The 27,918-nt window shown below is 37.7% G+C and overlaps 2 protein-coding genes across 3 annotated transcripts; one reads left to right on the top strand and one right to left on the bottom strand.

Moving 5' to 3' along the window:
* Positions 1 to 176: 176 nt before the first annotated feature.
* Positions 177 to 15,044, bottom strand: LOC121390352. 2 transcript variants are annotated; one of them, XM_041522143.1, is made up of 6 exons: positions 14,990 to 15,044; positions 13,251 to 13,387; positions 11,189 to 11,531; positions 9,010 to 9,074; positions 2,234 to 2,267; positions 177 to 675 (listed from the first exon to the last, which is right to left on the bottom strand). In XM_041522143.1, exons 1-6 carry the CDS (start codon positions 15,030 to 15,032, stop codon positions 650 to 652), a joined length of 648 nt encoding a protein of 215 aa, XP_041378077.1. In that variant the 5' UTR covers positions 15,033 to 15,044; the 3' UTR covers positions 177 to 649. The 2 variants fall into 2 exon arrangements, with proteins under 2 accessions (XP_041378077.1, XP_041378078.1); XM_041522144.1 differs by lacking the exon at positions 14,990 to 15,044 and adding an exon at positions 14,116 to 14,308.
* Positions 15,045 to 18,761: 3,717 nt separating this feature from the next.
* LOC121390202 lies at positions 18,762 to 27,620 on the top strand. The gene is made up of 2 exons (XM_041521970.1): positions 18,762 to 19,478; positions 25,664 to 27,620. Exons 1-2 carry the CDS (start codon positions 19,136 to 19,138, stop codon positions 26,209 to 26,211), a joined length of 891 nt encoding a protein of 296 aa, XP_041377904.1. The 5' UTR covers positions 18,762 to 19,135; the 3' UTR covers positions 26,212 to 27,620.
* Positions 27,621 to 27,918: the final 298 nt, after the last annotated feature.

Here is a 27,918-nt window from a genome sequence, read left to right as displayed (position 1 = left end):
GTTCATCAATGAGAGCCCAAACAAGTAAATGCTAAATTAGGTAGTGCATCATTAAATAGATATTTACAAAATATTTTCCTGTCAGTTTATTATGAAAGAAATAATCGACGAAAATCAGTTTTATTCTATTTCCAACACTACTATAGTAGTATGTCTGCGTGAATAAACTTCCTGTAATCGTGAAGTTTGCAAGTCTTAATTTCTAAACGTCTACAGGTCACGATTCGCGGTTCGCGTAAATTTAATTTTGCGTAACTGACACGCGAACAGAACCGCGGTTCGCGTGAAATATTGTGCCCTGGATTTACATAGGATAATACGTATGTTAATTTTTAGTGGGGAAACTTTAAATTTAGATTGGAATAAGGGGTTTACATAGGGTCATACGTATATTAACTTTACTGTACATCTGTGTGTGCAGTGGGAGGGTTGCTTTTTTTTCTCTCAATATTTTCTGGGGCAGCATGACTTGCTTCCCTAAAAATGTCGGTCACCGACATTCCAGACTCCCTCCCCACCCTCTCCACCCTCCACACTAAAATTAATCCACATGGTCATGCTGTGATATTTTAATATGATCAGTCTTGTAAATGTTTATGATGAGGTCAGTTTGATGTGGAATGTGGCGCGCAACTATAAACTCTTCACGTCAATGTTTTTTCAACTTTTTATCATCTAGAAAAGAAAAAGAGAACGGTGAATAATAATTAAGAAAAGACTTAAAAATAAGTCTAGTCATCATTTGTTACACCAGGTACTATTTAAATAATATGGTATGGTGTTTCTTGACGTCTGGTAAAACATAAGCGTACGAGATAAGGAGGCGGGGTGGGGGAGACAACACCTGAGACCTTTTTACCGTGTATTTCCATCATTCTACCCTCAAAATTAGTTGTAATCCATGTAAATATGCATAGTGATTCGTTTACAACCCTATTTAGCTGTTTAGTAAAAATGCTAATATGAATAAATGTTGTTATCCAGATTCGGGCATTTTCGTTTAATTCGGACAGCCAGCTACCGCTACCGGCTCCCACCCAGAGTGAGTTTTAATGACTCAATGGGTAGGTGTATGACCACTACACCCTCTTCTCTCTCACTAACCCACTAACCACTTTACAACTAACCCACTGTCCTGGACTGACAGCCAAGATAACTGAGGTGTGTGTGTGCCCAGGACAGCGTGCTTTAAAAGTGAGGGGTGGTAACATACATACATTGTATATCTATGGTGTATACTAGTATGCTGATAGAAACGTAGCAGTGGGGGACGGTATTTTGTTTTTGTTACTATTGTCGCTTTCATTTGGTGGCATACCCTCTGAAGTGCCTAGATACGACACAAATACACTGCGGATATAAAGCACCAGCCTGATCATCACAGGCCGTTCGCTTGATGCACAGTCGCTCTGGGATTGATCCCCGTCGGCGGGCCCATTGGGCTATTCCTTGCTCCAGCCAGTGCACCACGACTGGTGTATCAAAGGCCGTGGTATGTGTTATCCTGTCTGTGGGATGGTGCATATAAAAGATCCTTGGTCCTTAACCATATATCCAACGCCATATAACCGTAAATAAAATGTGTTGAGTGCGGTGCGTCGTTAAATAAAACATTTCCTTCCTTCTGATCGTCGCAGATTTATAAATGATTTGCTATGTTGCTGATAGTGCTGCATACTGTTGAATTTGTGATTGGAAAAAGTATTTTATTTAACGACGCACTCGACATCTATTAATTTACATGGCATTAGACCACGCAGGTCATAATGATGTTAAAGATCACACAGATGATCAGACAGGAAACTCGCTGCTGCTACGCAATGAACTACACTTTTTGACAGACAGGACAGTACATTCCACAGCCATGGTTACACAAGTTATGGAGCATTGTCTGGAACGAGAAATAACCCACTGGGCCCAGCGCCAGGGATCGATCCTAGACCGACTGCTCATCATGCGAACACTTTACCACTAGGCTACATTGCGCTCCCAACCAGTGTTGGTGACATTAACTCGGACACCACGACTGGTATATCAAAGGCCGTGGAATTCTGTCTGTAGGATGGTGCATATAAAAGATCCCTTGCTACAAATGGGAAAATGTCGCGGGTTTCCTCTCTATGACTGTCAGAATGACCATATGTTTGACACCCAAAAGCCGATGATTAATAAATCAATGTGCTCTAGTGATGTCGTTAAACAAAAAAACTTCATAAACTCGGAAGTGTATTACCTGTAATCGAATGTTTTTTGTCAGTCTGGTCTGCCTGTAAATAGAGAATAAATAGAAGAATCAAAGCTACGAACTATACAGTTGATGTAAGACTTAACATCCTCACCAACACACATATAACACAGGTGGTGTATGACTTAACATCCTCACCAACCCACATATAATACAGGTGATGTACGACTTAACATTCTCACCAACACATATAATACAGTTGATGTACGACTTAACATCCTCACCAACACACACATAATACAGGTGATGTACGACTTAACATCCTCATCAACACACATATAATACAGTTGATGTACGACTTAACATCCTCACCAACACACATATAATACAGGTGATGTACGACTTAACATTCTCACCAACACACATAATACAGGTGATGTACGACTTAACATCCTCACCACCACACATATAACACAGTTGATGTACGACTTAAAATCCTCACCAACACACATATAACACAGGTGATTTATGACTTAACATCCTCACCAACACACATAATACAGGTGGTGTACAACTTAACATCCTCACCAACACACACATAATACAGGTGATGTATGACTTAACATCCTCACATAACACACATATAACACAGGTGATGTACGACTTAACATCCTCGCCAACACACACATAATACAGGTGATGTATGACTTAACATCCTCACATAACACACATATAATACAGGTGATTTATGACTTAACATCCTCACCAACACACACATAATACAGGTGATGTACGACTTAACACCCTCACCAACACACATAATACAGGTGATGTATGACTTAACATTCTCACCAACACATATAATACAGTTGATGTATGACTTAACATCCTCACCAACACACACATAATACAGTTGATGTACAACTTAACATCCTCGCCAACACACACATAATACAGGTGATGTATGACTTAACATCCTCACATAACACACATATAATACAGGTGATTTATGACTTAACATCCTCACCAACACACACATAATACAGGTGATGTACGACTTAACACCCTCACCAACACACATAATACAGGTGATGTATGACTTAACATTCTCACCAACACATATAATACAGTTGATGTATGACTTAACATCCTCACCAACACACACATAATACAGTTGATGTATGGCTTAACATCCTCACCAACACACACATAATACAGTTGATGTACGACTTAACATCCTCACCAATCCACATATAATACAGGTGATGTACGACTTAACATCCTCACCAACCCACATATAATACAGGTGATGTACGACTTAACATCTTCACCAATCCACATATAATACAGGTGATGTACGACTTAACATCCTTATCAACACATATAATACAGTTGATGTACGACTTAACATCCTCACCAACACATATAATACAGGTGATGTACGACTTAACATCCTCATCAACACATATAATACAGGTGATGTACTACTTAACATCCTCATCAACACATATAATACAGGTGATGTACGACTTAACATCCTCACCAATCCACATATAATACAGGTGATGTACGACTTAACATCCTCATCAACACATATAATACAGTTGATGTACGACTTAACATCCTCACCAACCCACATATAATACAGGTGATGTACGGATTAACATCCTCAGCAACACATATAATACAGGTGATGTACGACTTAACATCCTCACCAACCCACATATAATACAGGTGATGTACGACTTAACATCCTCACCAATACATATAATACAGTTGATGTATGACTTAACATCCTCACCAACACACACATAATACAGTTGATGTATGGCTTAACATCCTCACCAACACACACATAATACAGGTGATGTACGACTTAACATCCTCACCAACCCACATATAATACAGGTGATGTACGACTTAACATCCTCATCAACACATATAATACAGTTGATGTATGACTTAACATCCTCACCAACCCACATATAATACAGGTGATGTACGACTTAACATTCTCACCAACACATATAATACAGTTGATGTACGACTTAACATCCTCACCAACACACACATAATACAGGTGATGTACGACTTAACATCCTCATCAACACATATAATACAGTTGATGTACGACTTAACATCCTCATGAACACACATATAATACAGTTAATGTATGACTTAACATCCTCACATACCACACACATAATACAGGTGATGTACGACTTAACATCCTCACCAACACACCTAATACAGGTGATGTACAACTTAACATCCTGACCAACACACATATAGCATGGGACCCTGGTGAGTCGAGGTACTTAATAATTGTCTTAGTATATTTTAAAACTGCTTTGTAACACACATATAATACAGTTAATGTATGACTTAACATCCTCACCAACACACACATAATACAGTTGATGTACGACTTAACATCCTCACCAATCCACATATAATACAGGTGATGTACGACTTAACATCCTCACCAACCCACATATAATACAGGTGATGTACGACTTAACATCTTCACCAATCCACATATAATACAGGTGATGTACGACTTAACATCCTTATCAACACATATAATACAGTTGATGTATGACTTAACATCCTCATCAACACATATAATACAGTTGATGTACGACTTAACATCCTCACCAACCCACATATAATACAGGTGATGTACGGCTTAACATCCTCACCAATCCACATATAATACAGGTGATGTACGACTTAACATCCTCACCAACCCACATATAATACAGGTGATGTACGACTTAACATCCTCACCAACACATATAATACAGTTGATGTATGACTTAACATCCTCACCAACACACACATAATACAGTTGATGTATGGCTTAACATCCTCACCAACACACACATAATACAGGTGATGTACGACTTAACATCCTCACTAACCCACATATAATACAGGTGATGTACGACTTAACATCCTCATCAACACATATAATACAGTTGATGTATGACTTAACATCCTCACCAACCCACATATAATACAGGTGATGTACGACTTAACATTCTCACCAACACATATAATACAGTTGATGTACGACTTAACATCCTCACCAACACACACATAATACAGGTGATGTACGACTTAACATCCTCATCAACACATATAATACAGTTGATGTACGACTTAACATCCTCATGAACACACATATAATACAGTTAATGTATGACTTAACATCCTCACATACCACACACATAATACAGGTGATGTACGACTTAACATCCTCACCAACACACCTAATACAGGTGATGTACAACTTAACATCCTGACCAACACACATATAGCATGGGACCCTGGTGAGTCGAGGTACTTAATAATTGTCTTAGTATATTTTAAAACTGCTTTGTAATTTTATTATAATTATTAGTCAAAGAAATTTTTTAATTGTTACTTGAACCCACAATGTAGAAAAATCTACATATTTAATGCAATCAAAAGTACACACGTGCTTACAATCGATCTACCTCCGGTCACTAAATGAAAAAACATAACTGTTGAGTTGTGTATTTACTATTTTCAAATATAGAAGAGCAAAACATCATAAGAACAAAGTATATAGCTGCAATTTGCTTGGTTGAATTTATGTCTTGAAGAAATCAATAAAAAAGTAAGTGTTTTTTTTATGAATAAAATCATTGATTTAGCAGTCAGCAGGTGGCTGCATGGTGTTTAAAATATTGCTTGCAAGATAAGGTGGGACAAACGTCTTTTTTGTTTTTTTAAATAGCTTTGGTTATTTCTAATTGTATTTTTTATCTAAATATATTTTTAATAGTTATTCAAATATAATACTCACTATACATATTGTAGTAATAGCCATATTTTAATGTAAAACTGTATTGATCTACATCTTAGTTTACATTTTCAAAATTTAGCGCCCTTATTTGCTTGCATGGAAAAACGATTGACGTGTGACCTCACATTTTTACTGACGTCACTCACTAATACATAAAAATAAACATGCACATGCAGACGACACTTCGATATATATTTTGGGCATGATCGCCATAAATTATGAAAACTACAAATGTTTTAATTGGCGTACGGGTCATGTGTTTTTGACCTATTTTGGTTCCTGTGTTGAAAAAAGATTTTTTAAAGATAAAATGTAACAAATAATTGGATATACTTAAAATTTCTTTGCTATTTGACTGTCTATACATCTTACTGTGAGACTTGGAACGTAAACAAACGGTAAGTGGTGCATTACTTTTAAAAGGGGGTAAAATCCCAAATGGCACGACTTAATAGAGACAACGACTCAACAGGGCGAGAGTATAATACAGTTGATGTATGACTTAACATCCTCACCAACACACATAATACAGGTGATGTATGACTTAACATCCTCACCAACACATATATAATACAGGTGATGTATGACTTAACATCCTCACCAACACACACATAATACAGGTGATGTATGACTTAACATCCTCACCAACACACATAATACAGGTGATGTATGACTTAACATTCTCACCAACACACATAATACAGGTGATGTAGGACTTAACATTCTCACCAACACGCATAATACAGGTGATGTAAAACTTAACATTCTCACCAACACGCATAATACAGTTGATGTATGACTTAACATCCTCACCAACACACACATAATACAGGTGATGTATGACTTAACATCCTCACCAACACATATATAATACAGGTGATGTATGACTTAACATCCTCACCAACACACACATAATACAGGTGATGTATGACTTAACATCCTCACCAACACACACATAACACAGGTGATGTACGACTTAACATCCTCACCAACACACACATAACACAGGTGATGTACGACTTAACATCCTCACCAACACACACATAATACAGGTGATGTACGACTTAACATCCTCACCAACACACATATAACACGGGTGATGTATGACTTAACATTCTCACCAACACACACATAATACAGGTGATGTATGACTTAACATCCTCATCAACACACATATAATACAGTTAATGTATGACTTAACATCCTCACATAACACACACATAATACAGGTGATGTACTACTTAACATCCTCACCAACTTCCCACTTACATTTAAACTCGTTTGACTATACTGATTTTGGTAAAACACTTTAAGCTGGAAATGAGCGTTCACATGTGCAATGGCTAAACCGGTAGAAGTTGGAAGTGTAGTTATCAGCACTTACTAGGGCCTCCATGATAGTCCGTTCACAGGACTCGAGTATCCGTGCAAGGAAGACCACTCTAATTTAATTATATGTTTTACGTCATTTTTCCATATGCTTGCTACCGTGATGCACTGGTTGGAACGCGAAATAGCCCAATGGATCAATCGATAATAATGCTATTTAACTGTATGCCTTAATCTCATTATCATCTAGTAAATGTCGGGTACTCGGGTCCGGGTCTAGTTTGACCCTCGAGTACTCGAGTCCAAATTGCTGGACTGTGGAGGCCCTAGCACTCACACAAGACGTCAAAACGATGAACTAGACAGACCGACAGTTTATTAACATCTCACTTAGTACAAGACGGACGTTTATTTTAAATGTACTTGTATTATAATAATTATTTAACCATACTGCCTCACATAATTCCTTTTATTTTGTAAATGTGTGAGGAATCAAAATGTTTTAAAAACTTTTAAATTAATTCTGGGTGGACTTTAAAAGATTCCACCACATTTCTGTCAGCAAACTATATATTTTCTCATCGGCTCCAGATTCTTTAAATGGAAGGAAATAAAATTTAATTGCACACTACACGTTAAATTTAACCTTGTCCAACGTCATTTTTTATTTAATAATACTAACACAACAGGGCTCTTTCAAAGCGTGACAGAGAGAGAGAGAGAGAGAGAGAGAGAGAGAGAGAGAGAGAGAGAGACAGAGACAGAGACAGAGACAGAGTGTGAGACAGAGGAGAGGACAGAAACAGAACGAGAGAGAGAGAGAGAGGGGGAGAGGCAGAGGGGGAGAGAGAGAGTGTGTGTGAGACAGAGAGACAGAGGAGAGGAGCGGGGGGGACAGAAACAGAGAGAGAGAGACAGAGAGACAGAGGAGGAGGAGACAGACAGACAGAGAGAGAGAGAGAGAGTAGACAGAGAGAGAGTAGAGAGAGAGAGGAGTGAGGACAGAGAGACAGAGAGAGAGAGAGAGAGAGAAGAGAGAGAGAGAGGCAGAGGGAGAGGGGAGAGAGAGAGAGAGAGAGAGAGAGAGAGAGAGAGGGAGAGAGAGTGTGTGACAGAGAGAGAGAGAGAGAGAGAGAGAGAGAGAGAGAGAGAGTGTGAGACAGAGAGACGGAGGGGACAGAAACAGAGAGAGAGAGAGAGAGACAGACAGAGAGACAGACAGACAGAGACAGACAGACAGAGAGAGTGAGACAGAGAGAGAGAGTGAGAGAGAGTGTGAGACACAGAGAGAGGCAGAGGGGGAGAGAATGAGAGAGAAAAAGAGAGAGAGAGAGAGAGAGCGAGAGAGAGAGAGAGAGAGACAGAGGAGAGGAGGGGACAGAAACACACAGAGAGAGAGAGAGAGAGAGAGAGAGTGAAACACAGAGTGACAGAGGAGGGGAGGGGACAGAAACAGAGAGAGAGTTACAGTTTGTTTTGCTTAATAACACCATATTATATAATTTAAATAATTTAAAACCACAATACAAAAATCAAGGTCAGTATGGCCTGTGTGCCGACATCAGGTTGCTTCTCTCTATCTCTGTCTATGTGAGAGAGACCGAGACATGGGCTACTACAGATAGGACAGTGCATATCACGGTATTTACGTCATACTTACGTCATCATCGTTATCCCTAACACTGATCTTTTCAAGTAGTCTTGCCGCACTTTCTGGTGTCATCGCTGAAACATTGATACGAAGACAACTTTGAATGATGGTGAAAGAGGAATCGGAAAAAAATAAAAACAAAAAAGATGAAAAAAGTGGCAAAGCTAAATGGAAAGGGGAGGGAGGCACACACACACGCACAGATGTCAGTAGTAACGACATCTGTAATGGGTTAGGCACAATCTCTAGTGGGAGGGGCAAAGTCTCTAGTGGGGAGGGGGAGGGCAGAAACCAAATTTGTACCTTTATTTATATAGAGTAGAGAAAAACCTGGGCCTGAAGAGAAGACACACAGCGAGATGTTACTGTCGGTGATGTTACTGTCGGCGATGTTACTGTCAGTTATGTTACTGTCGGCAATGTTACTGTCGGCGACGTTACTGTTGGTGATGTTACTGTCTGTGATGTTACTGTCGGTTATGTTACTGTCGGTGATATTACTGTTTGCGATGTTACTGTCAGTTATGTTACTGTCAGCGATGTTACTGTCGGCGATATTACTGTCGGCGATGTTACTGTGAAAGAAAAGAAAGAAATGTTTTATTTAACGACGCACTCAACACATTTTATTTACTGTCGGCGATGTTACTGTTGGCGGCATTACTGTCGATGATGTTACTGTTTGCGATGTTACTGTCAGTTATGTTACTGTCGGCGATATTACTGTCGGTGATGTTACTGTGAAAGAAAGAAAGAAAGAAATGTTTTATTTAACGATGCACTCAACACATTTTATTTACGGTTATATGGCGTCAGACATATGGTTAAGGACCACACATATTTGGAGAGGAAACCCGCTGTTGCCACTACATGGGCTACTCTTTCCGATTAGCAGCAAGGGATCTTTTATTTGCACTTCCCACAGGCAGGACAGCACAAACCATGGCCTTTGTTGAACCAGTTATGAATCACTGGTCAGTGCAAGTGGTTTACACCTACCCACTGAGCCTTGCGGAGCACTCACTCAGGGTTTGGAGTCAGTATCGGGATTAAAAATCCCATGCCTCGACTGGGATCCGAACCCAGTACCTACCAGCCTGTTGACCGATGGCCTAACCATGACGCCACCAAGGCCGGTATGTTACTGTGAGCGATGTTACTGTCGGTGTTGTCACGGTTGGTGATGTTACTGTCGGCGATGTTACTGTGAGCTATGTTACTGTCGGTGATGTTACTGTCAGTGATGTTATTGTGAGCGATGTTACTGTCAGTTATGTTATCGCCTGTTGGCGATGTTACTGTGAGCGATGTTACTGTTGGTGATGTTACTGTGAACGATGTTACTGTCGATGATGTTACTGTCGGCGATGTTACTGTTGGTGATGTTACTGTCAGTGATGTTACTGTCAGTGATGTTACTGTCAGTGATGTTATTATATATCTGTCCATCCATCCATCCATCATCTATCTATCTACCCATCCAGCTATCAAGCTACGGGCGATTCGGTGCCATAGGTTCGAGTACCAGCAACGGCACGGGACAATTTGCGAGGCCAGAAAGGATTTAATTATCCCCTGCGCCAGTGCGTTAATATCTATGTATGTAACAGTCAACCTCGACATACATACAATATATAGATATTCATACATCAATACATACATACATACCTGTCTATCCATCCATCCTACCTTTCATTCATCCATCCTTCCATCCATCCATATATCCATATATTTATCGATCTATCTACTTGTGTGCCTGTCCAAATGCCTAACTGCCTGCCTCCCAACCTACCTACTTACCTACCTACCATCTACATATGCATCCATCCACCCCTCCCTCCATCCTTCCTACCATCCATCGATCCATCCATCCATTCATCGATAAATCCATCGATCCATCCTACCATCCATTCATCCGTCGATAAATCCATCCATCCATCCATCCATGAATCCATCCATCCAGGGAAGCGCAAATAAAAGATCCCTTGCTGCCTGTCGTAAAAAGAGTAGCCTATGTGGTGACAGAGGGTTTCCTCTGAAAATAGTGTCAGAATGACCATATGTTTGACGTCCAATAGCCGATGATAAGATAAAAAATCAATGTGCTCTAGTGACGTCGTTAAATAAAACAAAACTTTTCCATACATCCATCCATCTACTGATACGAAGTGATATTTATGGCACTCACAATAGTCTGATTGTTGGCTTTCACCAACTGGATACTTCCGAGCGCCTTCTGTGGTTGATGTTCGATTACTGGCATCAGAAACCGTTTTGTCTGATGTTCGTGTAGCTTCGTCATTCTTTGTCGACACCCGGCTTACTTCGGCCTTTCTCGCTGCACCCTGTTCTGGGATTCCCCGTTGCGGTATTGGTAGTCCCGCTAGATCTAGCTGTTCTCGGAGAATTGCAACAGAACTAGATTCGTCTACTTCTTCTAACGAAAAGTAAAAATCATCAAAAGCTTCCTGTGGGCGGCGGGGAAGAATATCCAACAAGGCTCTAATTTGGTCTTGCAAAATGATTTTTGCCTGTTTGATAAAAAAAAGAAAGAAAACAAGAGGAGATTTTTAATGTTAAAGTGGCAGACCATATATATATATTTAAACACCACCGTGTGCTTTTCACAAATTAGAGACGGTTTTCATAATTGAAACCAGACATTATTTACATTTTAATGTTTAGCGTGTCCATTTCCATACATTCAAAATGTTTCCAATACAAAGCGGTTTATCATAGTACTACTACCTGTAGTGCTACTGGCCCCGTGCTTCATGGGCCCCCGCGGTGATGCGTACATTTATTTTCCCCAGATAATTTTTCCCTTATCCCCAAGGGGGTTGCAAAATATATATTTGCTGTTATTTGTGCTAGAGGCCCTATGGATCCTTAAACCGCCTCTGTTCCAATATCACAAAATACATCTTTCATATTTTTTTAAAACGGACGTACCTCTGGGAAGTAACGGCTGTGGAAAAAGAGTTCTAGTCAACGTTTAAAAAATATTAACTTTTTTCAACGATGCAGACTCTTGTTTACTCTGTTGTAACTTTACTCTTGAAATGTGTGACAGGTTTGTAGCCAAACTTGGTGTCCATTTTCACAGGCTGAAACTAGGGTCTGTGACTTTAACACGAATTTGAGGTTTTGCCTGGGGGGACGGGCAGTTGCCTTTTATGATACTAAATCTTCTCATCCCAGTATTGTTGCCATATGTGTATGAGACAAGGGGGCGGGGGGATGGGCAACTGCCCGTACCCCCGTCCCCTTGTCTCGTATGCATATGGCAACAATACTGGGATGAGAAGATTTAGTATCATAAAATGTATATTACGATGTTTTAGTACCAGAGAACTTAGGGTTACAATACTTAGTAGTAGCATAATTCTTAGGATAGCAAAGTTTAGAATAAGAAAACGCTGATTAGGCTGGCAGGCCATCGGTCTACAGGCTGGTAGGTACTGGGTTCGGATCCCAGTTGAGGCATGGGATTTTTAATCCAGATATCGACTCCAAACCCTGAGTGAGTGCTCCGCAAGGCTCAATGGGTAGGTGTAAACCACTTGCACCGACCAGTGATCCATAACTGGTTCAACAAAGGCCATGGTTTGTGCTGTCCTGCCTGTGGGAAGCGCAAATAAAAGATCCCTTGCTGCCAATCGGAAGAGTAGCCCATGTAGTGGCGACAGCGGGTTTCCTCTCAAAATCTGTGTGGTCCTTAACCATATGTCTGACGCCATATAACCGTAAATAAAATGTGTTGAGTGCGTCGTTAAATAAAACATTTCTTTCTTTTTTCTGATTAGGCAGTTTTAATATTAGAAGCTTGAAATACCTAGGGTTAGAAGATTTATTACCAGAATATACAGACTGGGAAGTTTTAATACCAGAAAGTTTGGGATCACAATATTAGATTGCGAAGATCTAAAATAGCATCAGAAGGTGTAGCTACTATCAGTATAACACATAATCCAGCTGCGTCATTTGTCGACATGACACATGTTTCGGCGTGTGTGTGCAGGGTATGTGGTGTGGGTGGTGTTTGTCGACACCTCCACCCCATTCCCTCCTCCAAACTAATTGAATGTTAGCATGAACAGACATCCGCTTGCCACAATCCAAACCCCACCCTGCACACATTCCTACCCACACGCCTGCTATTTTTCGTTGTTTTAATTAAAAGCAGACATAAGGAGGTGCTCTATTGGCGTGAACACACAGGGTAAGTTCTGTAGATGGTCTACGCTCACCAGAATGTTGGCAATCATTTCCCTGTTCAGGGTATCTCGAGACTCGAGTTCGTCTAGTAGTGGCTTAATGCCTGCTATAGTCTTCACGAGTTTAGGTCGACACTTAGAGAGCAGTTTTTCATACGCATCCTCCATTCCTGTACCAACAACAATAACAACAACGATGACGATGACAACAATGATGCTTATTACAGCGGCTACAGTAAAATGCAACAATAGCAACAGCAACAAGAAGTACTGAGACAAACATCTACTTGTCACAAAAAGACACACGTTCTAATCCTAGGTATTATTGAACATAAACCTGTCCATAGGAGGGGGGGGGGGGGGGGGGGGGGGGGGGGTGACCTTGAAATGGTGGGGTTCTGTGATTTTTGCAAGTGTGGTAAGCGTAATGTTTTGTGTTGACCTCTATGTTGTCATGTTTGACCCCTCTCCACCTCCTTCTCTCTCTCCCTCTGTCTGTCTGTCTCTCTCTGTCTATCTGCCTGTAAGTCTGTCTGTCTGTCTCTCCCTCCCCCCCCCCCCCTCCTCTCTGATTTATTAAGCATTGTCTACAGGAAGTCACAATTTTATAATTTATTTATTTATGTATATTTATGTATTTATTTATATACAGAGAGAGAGAGAGAGAGAGAGAGAGAGAGAGAGAGAGAGAGAGAGAGAGAGAGAGAGAGAGAGTGAGAGAGTATTTTAGTGATGAGTATTGGCCTTACTATGTAGTTATTTTTGACCCCATTTTTCTCTTTTTTCTCTGTCTACGTCTCTCTTACCAACGCACTATACTCCAAGTTCTGTTATCGTGAAATCAACTAATCGGCCATCCACCTACTAATCATACATACATTATTGAAGGCATGCCTACCTTTTGTCCTTAACCCGCTTGTTATTTCTCAAAAACAATCCAGGGGCAACGATCTGACATACGAACACTCGACAAAGCGTGTTTTACGTCTATCAGCGGTGGGCAAGTTAGCATTCAAATATATTACGCATCGAAATTAAAATTAGTTTCCAAATTTTCCCGTAAGTAGCCTAACCAGGAAGAAAATCTTTAGTTTCGGTTCACTGGGATTCGGCAAACATCGCCTACCTCCGGACCAAATCGTCAACACTTGTATGGTCGTGTTTGATTAAGCACCACAAAGGTACTGCGGAATACGTTCCGTCGAACAGTATTGGGGTAGGATCTGAGTTGACAAACAAAATAAAGTTTTGTTTTTGTTTAACAAGACCACTAGAGCACACTGATTTATTAATCATCGGTTATTGGTATTTTTTTTACTCGTACCTTGAGAGAAAACCCGCTACATATTCCCCATCTATTAGCAAAGGATCTTTTAAACGCACCATCCCACAGACAGGATAGTACATACCACGGCCTTTGATATACCAGTCGTGGTGCACTGACTGGAACGAGAAATAGCCCATTGGACCCACCGACGAGGATCGATCCCAGACCGACAGCGCCTCAGGCGAGCGCTATACCACTGGGGTACGTTTAGCGCGAGTCACCTCTAACCGTCCCCTTATTGATTAGTTCATCAAGATAAACGTCTCCGGCACGATATTTATTATTGTCATGTTTATTGCTGTGCCGTAACGTTTATCCATTGGGTCGAATTTTCCATTTGCAATCACGATTTAATAAAATCAGACATATGTGCTTTATTTAAGAGCCTCAACACATACAACAACATATTTTAATAAATTTTAGACTAAAATATTAATTACAATACCTTTGGTAACCTTTCCAGGATTAGATGTTTGAAGATGACACATTTTCACATTTAAAAGTTATTTTTATCCTGACACATCGAAAATGCGGAATGAAAATATGGCGGAACAACAATTATCCGTATCAAACATTTTACGAACAGCCAATAAAAATAAATATTTCGGAACTGAATGGAATTGATTATTTATTTTGTTATTTTTGTTTCTATATATGTGCTTTATATGGGTTGCATTATATGCATTATTAATATTTATGCCATTAATTAATTAATTAATTAATTTATTTATTTTTTTTTTTTTTTTGGGGGGGGGAGGGGTATTATTCTTTTTTATTATTATTAAAAAAAACCCCATTTATTGTCAGTACAGGTCATTACTTATTTTAAGGCTTTCATTTATTTCCTTTTTAAAACTTATTATTTCCTTTAGATTTTTTTTTTTATTGTTACAGGCCATTGGTTACATGTGTTTCAAAGGTTTTTCTCTTCTTATTTTTTCTTTAAAAAATATAAAATCTTTGTTTAATTATTATTGCAGGTCATTAGTTATTTTAAGGGTTTTATTTATTTATTTATTTATTATTAATTTTTGCTCGTTTTTGTTTTAATTTTTTTAGTTATAATTACTGGTTATTAGAACTTATTTTAAGGTTTTTATTCAATTTTAAAAAAATATTATTATAAATATTTAATAATTAACCTGCACAACCCCCAACCTAAAAAATATTATTATAAATATTTCTTAATTAACCTGCACAACCCCCAACCAAAAAATATTATTATAAATATTTCTTAATTAACCTGCACAACCCCCAACCTAAAAATATTATTATAAATATTTAATAATTAACCTGCACAACCCCCAACCTAAAAAATATTATTATAAATATTTCTTAATTAACCTGCACAACCCCCAACCTAAAATATTATTATAAATATTTCTTAATTAACCTGCACAACCCCCAACCTAAAAATATTATTATAAATATTTCTTAATTAACCTGCACAACCCCCTTAATTAACCTATAAATATTTCTTAATTTGATTATTATAAATATTTCTTAATTTCATTATAAATATTTCATATGCACAACCCCCAACCCAAAAAACATTATATTATCTTTTATATATTATTATAAATATTTCTTAATTCTGGGAAAAGCTGTGTGTGTGTGTGTGCAACCCCCAAACATTTTATAATTAATGAAAAAAGCAACCGTTTTTAATTTTACCTAAAAAATATTATTATAAATATTTCTTAATTAACCTGCACAACCCCCAACCTAATTATTTAAATATTTCTTAATTAATTATTATTATTATTTCTTAAATCAATAATTATAAATATTTGTTATTAACCTGCACAACCCCCAACCTAAACAATATTTTATTATAATTACCTAATATTATTCAGTAATTTCTTTTATTATATTTCATATTTATATTATCTTTTATAGCAAGTTTATCATTTATAAATGAAAAAAGCATTAAGTTAATAATTAAATTAATTAATTATTTTATGATAAATTAATTTAGTTATTTATTTATTATTTTATATTATTAATATTATTAATTATTATTTATCAATTAAGTATTTAATATGATATTTTTAGTTTTTAAAATATATTAATTTATTATTTATTAATTGATTTTTTAAAAATATTAATTAATTAGTTTATTTATTTATTATTATTTATTTTATAATATTATTATTGCTGTTATTAAACGTGATATTCCATTAAATATTGTATATTGTGGAAGAAACTCGTGAACCTGAGACAAATATTTGTAAAAATAATCCTTTTCTGCCAACAGTTTTCAATCACATTTTTAATGTGCTGGCGGGAATATTCGAGATTTTGTTCGTAACTGAAAATTGGATTAATGCAGGATTACTATTTGGACAAACTGTCTATTTATGCGTAAAACGTAACTCGGGAAGTTTTCTTTATACAACAAGCGTTTATATTTATTGGTACATATCATATTTCGCCACGAAATAATTAATTCCATGGTTGTATCGATTCCGCCTGAAATCTGGGCGGAAAACGCACGCTTGTTTTTGCTATTAAACTTGTAAGCATCGGAGGTCCAATAAATGTCAAAATGTTAAAAAATGGACCGTAGATGTTTACCTTGGTGAACTACTTATTGATGTGCTGTAGGTGACTCGAGCTAGGCTACACCCCGCCCCCTGCGTTGACCAAATTGGATAGCTATGGTAGGACTGGAATATCATAGGCAGTGCTGTGTGTTCTCCTGTTTGTCATGTTTTGATATCAGTTGGTTAAGCACAATTCAAGTTAATACTGTGACCCCACACCACTCCCCACCCCCACCCCCGGAATTCGTCCATGACAGATATTTAAAGTCGCGATATGAAGCATGTTACAGTTTAAGTTATTATATTTAATTCCATCAACAATCTCCGAGTCCTATATTAAAACCTATAACCACACATGGTGTATCAAATTCTACACGACAGCAGACGAAACTAATTTAGCTTGCCTTTCGTCTTGTATTTCTATTACTTTCAAGAGCGGATTCAGGGGGAGACTCTCCCCTTCCCTTCGCCTTCTACACTCCTTCCTCAAATTTCGTTATATTTAGTACCAATATTACAAACACCACGTCCTGGCTCCTCCCCCATATTCATATCCCCTTCCCCTCCCTTAGACAGAATTCTATACCCGCCCCTGTTCCCGGTCAACAACTCTGACTTGCAGGTTGCTTGAACATTAATTGTGTACGAGTGGTCAGCTAATTTCCATACCGTATTGTCACTATAAATAATTTCAGTGACTCTTGTGGCATTAATTAGTACTGCTTGTAAACAACCTGTGACCATTAGCTATAGGCCTACTTCGCCGTATATAGATTGGTTACCATAGGTACATATATACCAATGTAGATTACAATGTATCAAATCAATTCATATTGTCGATAATGTTAACGTTATTGGATGTCAAACATTTGATAATTGTAACTCGTAGTCAATAGAGGAAGAACTTTGTTTTGTTTAACGACATCACTAGAGCATATTGATTTATTAATAATCGGCTATTGGATGTCAAACATTTGGTAATCCTTACTCGTAGTCAATAGAGCAAACCTGCGACATTTTCTTAATGCAGCAAGGGATCTTTTATGTTCACTTTCCCACAGACAGGAAAGCACATACCACGGCCTTTGACCAGTTGTGGTGCACTGGTTGGAACGATAAAAAACATAATCACTTGAACGGATCCACTGAGGTGGTTCGATCCTGCGACGCAAGCACCTCAAGCGAGCGCTCAACCGACTGAGCTAAATCTGGCCCCTCTCTGCACAATAACAGAAAACTAATTCCATATTATGTAAAAAAAAATAAACATCTTATATGACCTGTAAACCACATACTAGTAATTAGAGAGAACAAAAATCAATAAGTATCATGTCGTGATTGTCGGCTATTTCTGTACAAGTTCTCATATTAGTAGTTGAGCCCACCACACACGTGCTACGCACATTTCACAATCTCCGCAACAGTAACGTATCACTGATACGGGCCAAACCTGCATTCCAGTCGTCAACACTAAAACAGGTGCAATAGCCAATGGTCAATTAAGGTCAACCCGCGTTACAAACACTGACCATCAATAAAACATGCACTGTGCACGCGTAGCTGCCCCGTTCTGGTTGACCAATCAGACGGTTTGTTATTCTGACACGAAGTAGGTCAGAGCACCCTGATTGGCTAAGTGTTCACCATAACACCAGGTTTGAGCGTGGGCACCTCGTCTGAAAACTATTAGCATTAGACCGCATTTTAGACAGATCTGGTTGCAGTCGTGTAAACTCTGCTCATTGTGTATTACCTTGCAAATAAAACAAACGCGGCAGTTTAATAAAATTACTTAACTTCGACCAACAAGCACGTGTTACAAGAAACAGCTTTATTGTTGAGAGAATTTTAAGAGAAAGAGAGGGGGAAAAAAACCTAAGAACAGGAAAAATATTTTAGTTAGTTTCTTTAGCAGTCATCAAAAGCAGACGAGACTGCATAACCATTTTTGAGGTATTGTAACTAAAGCTTGGGCACGAATCATTTCTTTAATTATTATTATTATTATTTGTAAAGAACACTTGTGAGAGAAAATTTCCTGGGATATGATTTCGTACGAGAGTATAATCGACGAGTTTTACAGCACTGACAAGACATCGGTCGGGTTTGAGGAGGAACGCGTTGTTCTGGGACCACGGGACAGTAAAACATTCCAGCATATCGGCAGACCGATCCACGAATCTCTGTCCGACTCCAAGGCGAAGCGATCGCGATCTCTACAGGATGTGGCTTTCGGCTACAGATATTCTCTGGAAAACAGCAAAGATGGCGGCCCGGAGAGCGCACGAGGACACCTGTGTGACGTCACAGTGAGATGCGGAGACAATGGCGGGCCGAACGTGGAGTATACCATTAATGGCATCGCCTCGCACGAGATGCCAGTCATCGGTAAGGTCGCTTTAACGTTTCGGTTGGGTTGGTTATTGTTGTCCGCGTGCCACGTTTACGGTTAGTTGGCACGCGCCATGCTTACGTAATAAAAAGTGAAAACGGATATGCATTCAAAAGACCGTTGGTAAAAGGTCCGTTGCAGTTTTGAGATAACGTATTGTTAGTAAATTACACCCCTCGATATTTTAACCACGGTGAATTCTCCCATTGTTTGACGATGCATGTAATATGATGTATTTACATTGCCATTAGATAATTACTAGTTTTACTACTTATACATTGATATCATTGTTATCTCAACGCCAATTAAGCGTCTTTTATTTTTCGTATATTGTGTAATAGTATAGATTTTCCCATGATTATTTCATGATATACATTTGATTTGAAAAAGTTTTAATAATAATCACAATGCTTTTAACATGTTGAATCTTGAGCAACCACATGTATACGATTCATTTGAAATAGTAATGTCAAGCTGCCAACATCAAGTTAATGTGTTCTAAAATTATATACGTGTGTGTGTGTATATATATATATATATATGTATGTATGTGTGTGTGTGTGTGTGTGTGTGTGTATATATATATATATATATATATATATATATATATATATATATATTAGTAATATCAGGGTTCAACCTTAGAGATAGAGGTCTTTTCCCTACCGAAATCCACTTTGGGCTACCAGTACCAGCTTTCCAAAGTTGGTAGTCAGACGAGCTACTAATTTTGCCTCCTATAAATTAGGTCTGTATTCACAACAAACGCTAAACTGGCCTGTGTCTAAAAACATATTTGTCTCTACAGATTCCCCCAAAATAGTTTTTAAGTAATCCAGTTGTGAGGACTATTTACAAAGAAATTATAAAATGCATAATATGTAGTTTTGTCTGTAGGTTTGTGTGTGAGGATTGTGTGTGTATGAGGATTGTGTGTGTGTGTGTGTGTGTGTATGTGTGACTATCAAAATGTTAAACACATCCACATACATTATAACATAGTGTGTTGACAGTCGTGGCAGTAGTAGTAGTAGTAATAATAATAATATATGGACTTGCGTCGCATTCGTGACGTAACTCCAGGAAAATACTGTTATAAACAAAGCCGCTTGCGTAACAAACAAAGGCGCTTGCGTAACAAACACGTAGTGATGTATTATTGTAGTGAACTAGCCAAAGCAGCTTAGCCACTAACAACTGGTCAGCTTCATGTGCAATGCTTTTTCATAACGCCACGGGTAAATAGTTACATAGGGAACAGCAGGGCTCGAAATAAACGACGTTACCGACGGCAATTGATGTAGTTGCAGTATGAATTGCCGTAGATCAGGGACTTTACCTGCCGTCGGCAGTCGATTAAAGCGGTAATTTTTCGGGTTTTATATTTGTTGAAGAAGTTAATGGTTTAAAGTGGCTGAAGTGGGCTCAAAAGTGCTGTAGGCAAAATAATAAAAAAAATTGCTGTATGTAATAATTTGTTTTTAAAGTTTATGAACTGGCTTAGAGAGAGAGAGACAGAGACACAGAGAGAGAGGGGAGGTGTGTCTGTATTTGTGCCCCCCCCCACACTTTTTAGTACCTCTCTATGCCCGTATTATGGGTTACGCTAAAAAGTAAAATACATCGGGTAACCCATTATGTCCATGTAAATTATGCCCTAAATTTAATGCGCGAAATTAAAAAAAAAAATGCGAAATCAGATTTGCGCGAACGAATCGGGCTAAACGGCGCGGTGCTTAATGTCTAGAGCTCTCTGTGGTATCCATTATAGTCATATGTCCGATTCTTGCAATAGAGGTATTTCACATTCCACTGCGCATGTGCCCGTTGCGGAGTTACTCGAGGACGCAAACCGCGAGATTTCGCGAGATCTCGCCAAAATAGACCTATCTGCAAATTGGGGGGCAAAAGCAATGGGAGGCCACGACCATTGTTCATTTATTAACTGTTCCAACCGCATATGTCCGGGAAATTCGTTATCCTTCCATCGATATCCATCCAATGGATATCGGAAACGATTGTGGGTAATCGTTTCACGTAGAATACGATTTTAATGTTACTCTAAGTACGAGGGTTTGTTCGGCACATTTTGTAGGAGGGAAGCCAGTGAACGCATAAGGGACCAAAACCTTACCGGTTCTGTACAGGACGTTCCTACACAGGGCGGTCTAGTATACTTAGATATGGTGGAAAACACATTAACAGTAAAGAAAATAAATATATATTTTGTATATAAAGACAATATATGTATATTTCGGATTATACTCAATAAAATATATAACGTGTGCGTGTGTAAATATAAAAAAAATATATGTAGTCAGAACAGCTCTGTACAGAACGTTCCTATACAGGGCGGTTTAGTATTCTCTACTTAGATATGGTAGTAAACAGTAAATAAAATAAAATAAATATCTATTTTGTATATACAGAAAATATATGTATATTTCGGACAATACTCAACAGAATATATATATATATATATATATATATATATATATATATATAATATGAACTTTTAATGTTATTATTACTCAGTATGTTTCAAATTTAATTATAAGTATTGTCTGTTATTACTTTACGTTCATCTAGGTATGAACAAAAAAATCATCCGCAAACTTATGTGAGAACGGCTTCGCCGATTCACAAAATTTACGGATGATTTATTTTGTTCATACCCCGATGAACGTAAAAGAAATAACAGACACTCCTTAAATAATAATAATAATAATAATGATATATAAATATATATAGAGTGATGACGGCTCTGTACAGGACGTTCCTACACAGGTCCGTCTAGTATTTTATATACTTAGATATGGTGGAAAACACATTAACAGTAAAGAAAATAAATATATTTTGTATAATACTCAATGCGTTCATGTTGACACTGTATAAAAACGTGTGTATGGGTAAACAGAACGGCACCTACCTTCAACCCCCCCCCCCCCCCAAATCCCCCTTTTTTAAATTCCCACTTTATGGATATACATGTAACAGCATAAAAATCTCTTCTTTTTTTTAACTTTTCCCAATTAGATAGACACTAAGAAAAATGCAACAAAACACCTTCTGATGAGTGAGAGCAATAATTCAACTCTCTCACGAAACAAGCCTGTCATGTAGAGAAAAACATACACTTTTTAACTATATATATATATATATATACATATATATATATATATATGTTTATATATATATATATATATATATATATATATATATATATATATACAGTCAAACCTGTCCTAGCGGCCACCTGTATTCAGCGGTCACTTGCCTTAAGCGGCCACTTTTTTCCTCCCAAACGATTTATAATGTAAATGCACCTGTAATAAGCGGTCACCTGTCTAACGCGGTCAGCGGCCACCTAAATCTGATCCCAAATCGCTAAAATACCTGCATTAAGCGGCCACAGTAAAGTTTTACTCTTATATAAAAGGGATATTTTAACAACAGCGATAGGTGCAGCAAATAACCGATCTTCACACCTTCAGGAATAATAGTACCCATTCAGTCCCGACATCTCCACTGTGTATCAATTAAGGAAGTATGAATCTGACATGCATCTAATTGCCTCTGGGCAGGCTACGCTTGACATTTGTAGATTCACTTACTATAACAATACATCGCATGAAGTCGGAATTAAATAATTAAATGGAAAAAGAAAACAAACTTGTGGAAAACGGTTAATTTAATATATTCTATTTGCATTATTTTTGAAGGAGACAACATGTCAAAAGTTGATTTATAGTCAACTATGAAGCACACATCCGTTAATTAGCAGTACAGACGGTAAAACAAGAAACAACAACAAATGTTTTAAAGACTATATATGTGGCAACCTGCCTTAAGCGGCCACGTTTATCTACTCCCTTGTGTGGCCGCTTAAGACAGGTTTGACTGTATATATATATATATATATGTGTGTGTGTGTGTATGTTTATATATATACTCTCTCTCTCTCTCTCTCTCTCTCTCTCTCTCTCTCTCTCTCTCTCTCTCTCTCTCTCTCTCTCTCTCTCTCTCTCTCTCTCTCTCTCTCAAATATATATATCGATCGATGCCATAACCTGTCGATGCCATAACCTATGGAATCTGTCAAATGTTTTGTTTATACTTTTTACGAGATAGTCTTTTAATCTGGCGTTATCAAAACCCTCGGATATAAGTCGCAGAGACTTTGTCCAAGTTGTTGCACTGCTTTTTAATTTGAACCATTCCGCTGTAAATTTCAGCGGACCGTTTTCTACGGCCATTATACCATCTAATTCGAAATATGTACATGTTAGTTGTCAAAGTTTAAAAGTCTCCTACGAAGCTACTCAAGTCGCCCATAACAACCTGTCTGTCACGCCCCCCAATTTGTAAATAGACTAGTTTCAGTCTATTTTGTCAAGGGACGATACTCTTCGCGCGCATGCGCAATAGGAATGTGAAATACCTCTATTCGTTACTATTTTACGCGGCGATAAAAGGACCTTTTTTAAATGTAAAAACTGTTACACTTATAAAATTTATATTCCTTGCAAGAAATCGTTAGAATAAAATAATATTTCAAGTGTATAACGTGTTTCATTAATTCATCAGTAACTTACTATGGTTACAAAAACGGGACACGTGCCTTTAATATTGATTTGCTCGACTGTGTTGTAGTGTCCTTCATTCACATCACATGTTAATTTCATTGGCGCAGCATAGTTGTTGATATAAATTGTGTGAATTCACAAACCAAGTCCCGACCCTGATAAATCTGAAGACATTTGTATAATGTCCACCAGCCCCAGTGCCTGTAATCATTGTTCCATGGCAACTTCACATTTGTGTTTTATGATATGTAAAACTGAAGTTGGTCGATAGCAATATTGCTTACATGTATGTATACATGTATATCTATGTCAGTAGTATTTGATTGAATATTAATTTTACTGGCAGCTTATGTCGTGTATAAATATATATTTATTTGTCATGTATAAATATGTATTTATTTGGATGGTGCACTATACTTATCTCAAACTATCCACCATCATTATTTTAATAATTTAAGTGTGCCCATTCATGCATTTACGATAACAAACTTTACCCATGTGTTTTGTTTAATACGGAAACAAAATCAATGACGATGCAGGGTTTGAAATGTGCCATTGTTTATTCCACCAATGACCGTCAGTTGCAGAATGAGTTCTTTTGCGTGCACGTACTTCCTCCCACATACGTCATTTAATTCGTACACACAAGCATATATACACAGAAGAACAAAAACAGGATTCTAGCTGTTACCAAAAGAATAACACACAAATCATCTCCACAGAAATATATTAAAATCACGGTCTTCATCGGGAGTTGTCTGAAAAAAACCCAATGCATTTCAATCCCTGCAATTATCGTTACTTGTTTGTATTTCTTGATGTGATGTTAACACTTGAATCCATATGACATTGTGTGCCGCCATTCTTTTGCACTTTCATTTTCAACAGAGAATTTCACGTGAGGACGGAACATTTTTACATGTTCCTGTTGTTCAGGGGAGACCACCCAGATAGGACGAGAATAAAATGGAACACAACTCTTCCTGCCTCCTCGCATTCTAACTAGTAATTCCTGACGTGGATATATTTTATTGTGAAACTATTTCATGCTTTTTTTTAAAATGCAATTCGTAACATTAAACTGTCTTTTATTAAACACACCATGTTCATACCTAACACATGCATATTATGTAGTAATACTTTAAAAGTAATAATATATTTTTCAATATTTACTTTCCATCACTATTCATATCATTTAAACAAATTAAAGCTCAAGTATAATTCTAGTGCACAGTTTATATAATATATTTTTTTTACTTTAACTTTTTAAAAATATTCGGTTTTAGCCTACAAGTACATATAATTTTCATAAAAATAATTGTACTGATAATACTAATGCATTATTTATAGTATTTTGAAAAAAATGTAGTAGTAAATTTCTTTCTATGATGATGTAAAATTCACTTTTGTTCTAGAATATTTTAAATTAGTCTACCTAATTTGAATTTTGTTTCATAAATTTCATATAATTGTATTTTAAAGAAATAAAATAAACTGATACTACACATGCATATAAGTTATTTAAAAATAAATAAAATAAAAATGTTTCATCATTAATGACGGAAATGTAAAACGTGTTTTTTTTATTATTACAGGTATGTACGTAGATCGCCGAATATCACCGGGTTTTCCGTATCGTGTCCGCTACGTCGGGAGTTTCCGTGACGTTTACGACGGAAAGCCGAAGACTCTGACGTCGATCGGGATGGGGTACACCCATCGACTGACGTTCGACAGCGACAGCTTGAACCACAACGACAACGTGTTCTGGTCGGACAGCCAGCCTGCAGGTTTCGCCTTCAGTATCCAGGCAGTCAGTCCAGGCGACGTGTTCGTCATTTACGACGTCTGTTCGATGCCGCTCGGGGAGGCCAAGGTCGAATCGCTGTCGTCTGCCCAAGAAGAAATCGATACGAGAATCGAGAACGGGGCCATATGCAAAACTGTCCGCGTGTGGCTTGTCTGCAGCGTGGTCTATTTCCAAGGCCATCACGGATTGGTCGATTTGAATTCGCCCAGTTCGGAGACGATCGTCGGAAACGCTCTGGTTGTGAAATCCAAGGGAGACAAGCGCGCCCAGGTTGTGTGTATATCGAACGTTTGTCTGTCTCGAAACGAAGAGTGCACTTTACGAAGAGACTAGCATCTGTATGTGTATGTATGTTGTTTGTTTGCTACCTGTGAATACTTGCAGTCGGACTCTGTGATGTCAAAGGTCTTACACCATCATCTCCAAACGATGGTGCAAAACCTTAAATACTGGGTCGTACGTAGGGTAGCGGGGTGGTAACTTGTAAGGGATGTCGGCAGATGCAGTTCCAAAAACATACGAAAAAGTGTCCATTTTACTTTAAAAGTGTTCTTTTTATCTGCCTGGAGAACAACCTTTATTACTTTAACCTGTTTCTTTCTGTATTGCCATCCACATGCTGTAAGCTAGATGCGAGCCCATGATGTCAACGATTTTCTGTTCTAAGAATAGATTTATAAGTATGTACATGACAATGCCGAGCCGTACTTGGCTGAAAGGGGGAGGAAGGTAAAAAGGAAAACACGCCCTTTGTAGTTTAAAAATGGCCGCTTTATCTTCCTGGAAAATACTATTTACTGTGGTCTGATTCTAATTATTTTTACCACCACCCCACCTCCCTCCAGTCACGGTTATCTTGTACGACCCTGATATGTGTTTATATGTCTACCGCTTTCATGTGTAAAATGACCAAACAGCAACATGCATAAAATAACGTATTGCATCCCTCCAAAGAAAATAACAATCACGAATAATAACAACAGCAGCAGCAGCAGCAACAACAACAAAAGATAAAAAACAAAACAAAACAACTTCCTAGTTAATGCACTTGTATTCACAATAACACACGTTTCTCCAGAAATGTTAATGCAACGATTTATTGTCGTACCTATCTTTTTGTTTCTTATTGATGGGCGTGGCTCAGTTGGTGGTGGGCGGTTGTTACCGCAGTATTATTGACACGGCTTCAATGACAACGCCTCAAAACAGAACTTTCCATTACAATAAGACAATATTAAGTACCGTATACCTGGTAATATGGAAGGTCGTTATTTAACGCATTGACAGGTGGGTACAGCATCTACACAGCGTTAATCCCGTAACTAAACAACTGTTTTTATTTTTAAAAACTCGTCTACAAGTAGGATAATGTTTCTTTAGCCATATCTTTGTTGTGTAAAATTATTGAATAATAAATTATCGCTTCGTCAAATTCGCCAATCTATATGCAAATGAACTGTTGACTAGTATTTACTGGAGGCGTAATCTCGCATAGAAATAAATATTCATGAGCTATTGAGATAACATTATTTAGTTGTTTTTATGGTTGAAAACAATTCAAAATCACATTATCTTCAAATATACAAATTAACTGTATATAGTAGGTTTGCACTCTGACATGATATTTGTAGTGCACAGTCTATTTAGTGTTTTGGGAAATATTGATATTAATATAACGATGCATTTGCAATTTACAATTGTTTTGATATTTGTTTTGCCTTTCTATTAAAAGTAATATTGAATATGGATTTATGTTTTTATGTGTAACTGTTTCTTGAAGTATCTCATTTTACGAGGACGTCTACTGCTGGTTTGTAGGAACTAAATGAAAGGCATGTTTATAGACACTTGAGCTTGCTGTTCAATCAGTAGATGTTTGTGAAAAGAGATTTTCTTTTCTTGTGGCGGGGGAGGGGTTAGTGTGTGCGCGCGTCTTTTCTACCCTAGTTATTCTGAGAGTCTGGGACTGAATTAACAATTCAAGGTGTATTTTAAAGATATACCATGACCAGGGGTGAATCTAAGACCTGAACACAAAAC

Source organism: Gigantopelta aegis, chromosome 15 (assembly GCF_016097555.1).
Source record: "Gigantopelta aegis isolate Gae_Host chromosome 15, Gae_host_genome, whole genome shotgun sequence".
Lineage (NCBI taxonomy): Eukaryota > Metazoa > Mollusca > Gastropoda > Neomphalida > Peltospiridae > Gigantopelta > Gigantopelta aegis.
Note: the sequence above shows the minus strand (reverse complement) of the source record. Positions and strands in the feature narration are given on the sequence as shown.